Genomic DNA, 3,972 nt, shown 5'->3' with positions numbered 1-3,972 from the left:
CATCCAGCGTCGTTTACCATCTGTTGGATCCTTCTTGACATCATGTGACCTTTTATGTATTTGCTTTACTTTCAGTTTTACTTTCAGTTTCTGGTGACTATAAATAATAAAGTTTCCCTAACTAGTCCTACACAGATCCTTAAGGAGACACATCTTCCTTTCTTTTTGACAAGTACCTGCACATGAGATTGACAGGGCATGTGGTAAATACAGGTGTGAATTTAAGAGCTGCCAAACTGTCTCCTAACGTGGCTGAACTATTTCTGCATTCTTACAAACAATGCCATGAGAGCTGAACATGCTTGGCCCACTCACTCCCCAAAGCCTATAAGATAGCATCCCATAAACTGATCAATCCTTTCGCAAGGTATAAGCCATCATGTTCAAAAGCTCCACCTCTGTCTGACCACTGGAATCATTCCTTCTTCAACAGAATTTACTCCGCAAGGCCCAGTGCCTGTGGCAGAATACCCAAGCATGCAGCAATGCACCGCCAAGACTGACTTGGGCTTCCCAGCTTCATTTGGTTTCTTGTGAGTTAGCAATTGTTCAAAACTTCCAGTCAAGATTGCTCTCTATGGTTTGTATTTAAACAATAACAAGCAGCCCCAGTTCCCCTTAGGAGGCAAGGCCTTTTTGCCATTATTCTTCACTCCCAGAACTGCTGGCTTGCTGCTCAATCTTCTCTGTTCTGCTACTGAGTGACGAACTAAAATTAGTTAACTGGTTTCCATCCACTACATTAGGTAAATAATCTTTATACTAAAAGGCATACCTACATTATGAATCAGTCTTCAAAGTTAGGGATAGGTATCTTTAGGAGGTTCTTTTAACACACCTCTCCTCTAATGCCCTCTAATGTCTCACCAGTACTGTTCTCTGTGTTCGCCTCCCAGAGAGGATAACCCTCAAGCCAGAGCTTTTTTTTATAGCCTCAACTCTACAGTATCACTCGTGTTTAGTGATTAAAAATGTTCCTGAATGTTCGGAGCAAATGTTTTACAAATATAAAGCTATAAACAGGAACTGATTTTGTCTTATACTTAAATGAGAATGTTTTTTATGATAAAATATAAATTAACAAGTAATTGGGGTTAAGTGTCATGACTGAAAAAAATTGTATGACTTGATTTAAATTCCTACCCTGTAACAATTAAACCCACAAAACTAAAAACCACCTAAAGATTCAAGTATGTACTTAGGTTATCTAAAGTTCTATCTCTCTTTTTTCCTAAATGTACTTCATTGGAAAAGTAATACTAGACAGAAATCTTAAGATATGAGTGATTATTTTTAGATCGACACAAAATGCTTTAGACTCAGCTAACAGACCCAGCTAAAATCCAGTTTTATGCTGTAGGTGACAAGGAAGAAAGACATGCATGCCCATAAAATAATGTGTGTGCCACAGTTTCCTTTCTAGTGGGAAGAGGTGTGGGTGAAGCCCAGCATCATTACCTATTTCCACTTGCAGTTCATAGTGAGAGACGTTAGTGGAGCATATCACTTCATTGGCTCTGGAAGACGGAAGGGGCCAGGAAATCGCTGGCTCATCAACCTGCATTTTTTTTTTACATGACAAAAATAAAACAGAATTAATATCATTAGTCCCCCAGTTTGATCTCCCTATTCCAACAGAAAATATTGACAGTACTGGAAGGTGACTGGAAAGGATATTTTAAGATCTAGAAGAAATTTAGCACTTGCTAACTGATGTCAGGTTTCAACCTGAAGAGAGAAAGGCAGGAAAAAAAAATGGGCAAGAGCAAGATATACTTCCCATCTCATTTTCAGTAAAACTTCTAGAAGGTTCTAAGAATAGATGATAATTGTTAAGTGTTCAAGGGAGGAACTGCAAGGACCTGTGAGGATAGTCTAGGCTTGTGTTCTTGCTTTGAGTCTGAGGTATATGCTCTGTGTTAACAGTAAAGAAGAAGTCTTTCATATAATAACATGAAGTAAGAGAAGGTCAAGAAGAAAATTAAACCTAAGGAGATGAGATCCCATAGCAATGAGGTCTCATGGGGGTGCTCTGGAATCAGAGTCAAGTTTGTACCTAAATATAGCAGCAGTGAAATATGACACAGGAAGCAGAAAGAGGAGGCCTAACCTCCTAGCATAGCATAATATGATATCCATGAAGATGTCCTAAAGGACAGCAGGACCCAGAGACTAAGAAGCCTTTACAGAAACTAGCAGGTGCAAGAATCGTGTTACTGCCTCTAAAGAGGCAGGAAGGAAGCAGGGAAGCAACAGTACGATGTGTGAGGAACTGTACTAACTCCATCATAGCAAACCCTTCAATCAGGAGAAACAGGGGGAGCTAAAGCCAGAAGATGGAGTTATATAGATAGTGGCAAGTATGTTTCCCCAACTTGAGACTGATAATACTTTATTTATGGTAAAGCACAAATAAAGGGAGATGGAAGAGAATTCTACCATACAAGTGAAAGTAAGCCCAATTTGGGGTGGGATGATACCATGAGCTAATTTGTTTTTTTTTGTTGTTGTTGTTTGTTTGTTTTTTTAAGAATGGGGAGCATTCAGATAAACAGAAAGAAAACATAAAGTAAAAAGAAGAGTGTATAACAATGTCTTAAAATTTTAAAGTGAAATCAATCTGTAAGACTGTTAGAAATGCTAGAGACATAAAGCACTAAGGTTTATTTTCATAACTTATAAAATAGCAGGGGGCAGAGATGGCTCAGTGGTTAAGAGCATTTGCTGCTCTTCTAGAGGACACAGGTTCAATTCTCAACACCCTAATACCTAAATATATTTAGGCAGCTAACTACAATTGGAGTTACAAGTGTAACTCCAGTTCCAGGGGATCAAATGGTCTCTTCTAGCCTCTGCAGGTACTTCATGCATGTGGCACACAGACATACCTGAAGGCTAAACACACATAAAATAAAAAGGCAAATGACAGTGTTACTGCATGATGGGCTGAAATCAGCTAAGCAGCCCACCTCTGATTTCCTCCATCTAGTGCATGAGGGAATCAGCCTTCTTCAAACACGATATAGATGTTACAAGCAAATGCTCCCAGGCTACAGCCTTCTGTCTGCTGGGTTTGCTCGTTGGTTGGGACAGGGTCTAGCTCCGCAACCCAAAGTCTCCTCCTGTCCCAGTCTGTCTTGCTATGAACACAGTGCACTCTTAACTCACTCAAGCGCAACTATATGTCCAACACTTCTGGTCTTCTTTCTAGTTTTACTTTTGCTTTTCCTTCCTCCCTTCTTCCCTTCCTTTTTTTAGGGAAAGGTTTCACTCCCTAGCTCAGATAATGTCCTTGAACTTGTGGCAATCCTCCTGTTGCAATGTCTCAAGTGTTAGTAGTACAGATACGAGCCATCATACCTAGCAACAGACCCAATTTTCAAAAGGTAGAATACAATAAAGCAGCAAGTTTGATGTCTCTTCCCAGAAGAGGCTGAGATCAAATTGACAGAGGAAACATGAACCATGAAGAAAATGTCACGGTAATCACAAGGAGACAGCATGGGTTAACAGAAACTCATCTCAAATAACCTCACTCCTCCTAGTAATTTAACGACTAGAGAACTAAAAAGCAGAGTTACGGCAGGCTCCCTATGCTAGTTTCACATCTGCTGCTGTGATAAAATATCCTGACAAAAGCTAACTTAGGAAGAAAGGGTTTACTTTGGCTTACAGTTCCAAAGGAATTCAGTCTACCACAGCACCAAAAGCAGGATTGCACAAGTAAGAGGCCAGCTCATCACACTGCATCAGAGGTGAGGAGCAGGGGCAGAGCAGGAAGACCAGGCTGAAGTGGAAACTTATGGGTTTTTTGGAAAGTCAGTTGTATCTGAAGGTGTTTTGCTGGGACAGGCCTGTGAAGGAGTATTTTCCTGAAGCAGACACAGGTGAAAGGATATTTAGCTAAAGCAAATACATAAAAGGTCACATGATGTCAAGAAGGATCCAACAGATGGTAAACGACGCTGGATG

General features: G+C 40.2%; 1 protein-coding gene across 2 annotated transcripts in view; it reads right to left on the bottom strand.

Moving 5' to 3' along the window:
- The window catches only part of Stradb (STE20 related adaptor beta), a 28,726-nt gene that overhangs the window by 11,353 nt on the left and 13,401 nt on the right, over positions 1-3,972 (bottom strand). For both annotated transcript variants that reach the window (XM_031367601.1, XM_031367602.1), the window contains exon 4: positions 1,459-1,558. In XM_031367601.1, coding sequence (XP_031223461.1) covers positions 1,459-1,558 — 100 coding nt within the window. The remainder of the gene's footprint in view (positions 1-1,458; positions 1,559-3,972) is intronic.

This window comes from Mastomys coucha, unplaced genomic scaffold (assembly GCF_008632895.1).
Source record: "Mastomys coucha isolate ucsf_1 unplaced genomic scaffold, UCSF_Mcou_1 pScaffold14, whole genome shotgun sequence".
NCBI classification, from domain to species: Eukaryota; Metazoa; Chordata; class Mammalia; order Rodentia; family Muridae; genus Mastomys; species Mastomys coucha.
Note: the sequence above shows the minus strand (reverse complement) of the source record. Positions and strands in the feature narration are given on the sequence as shown.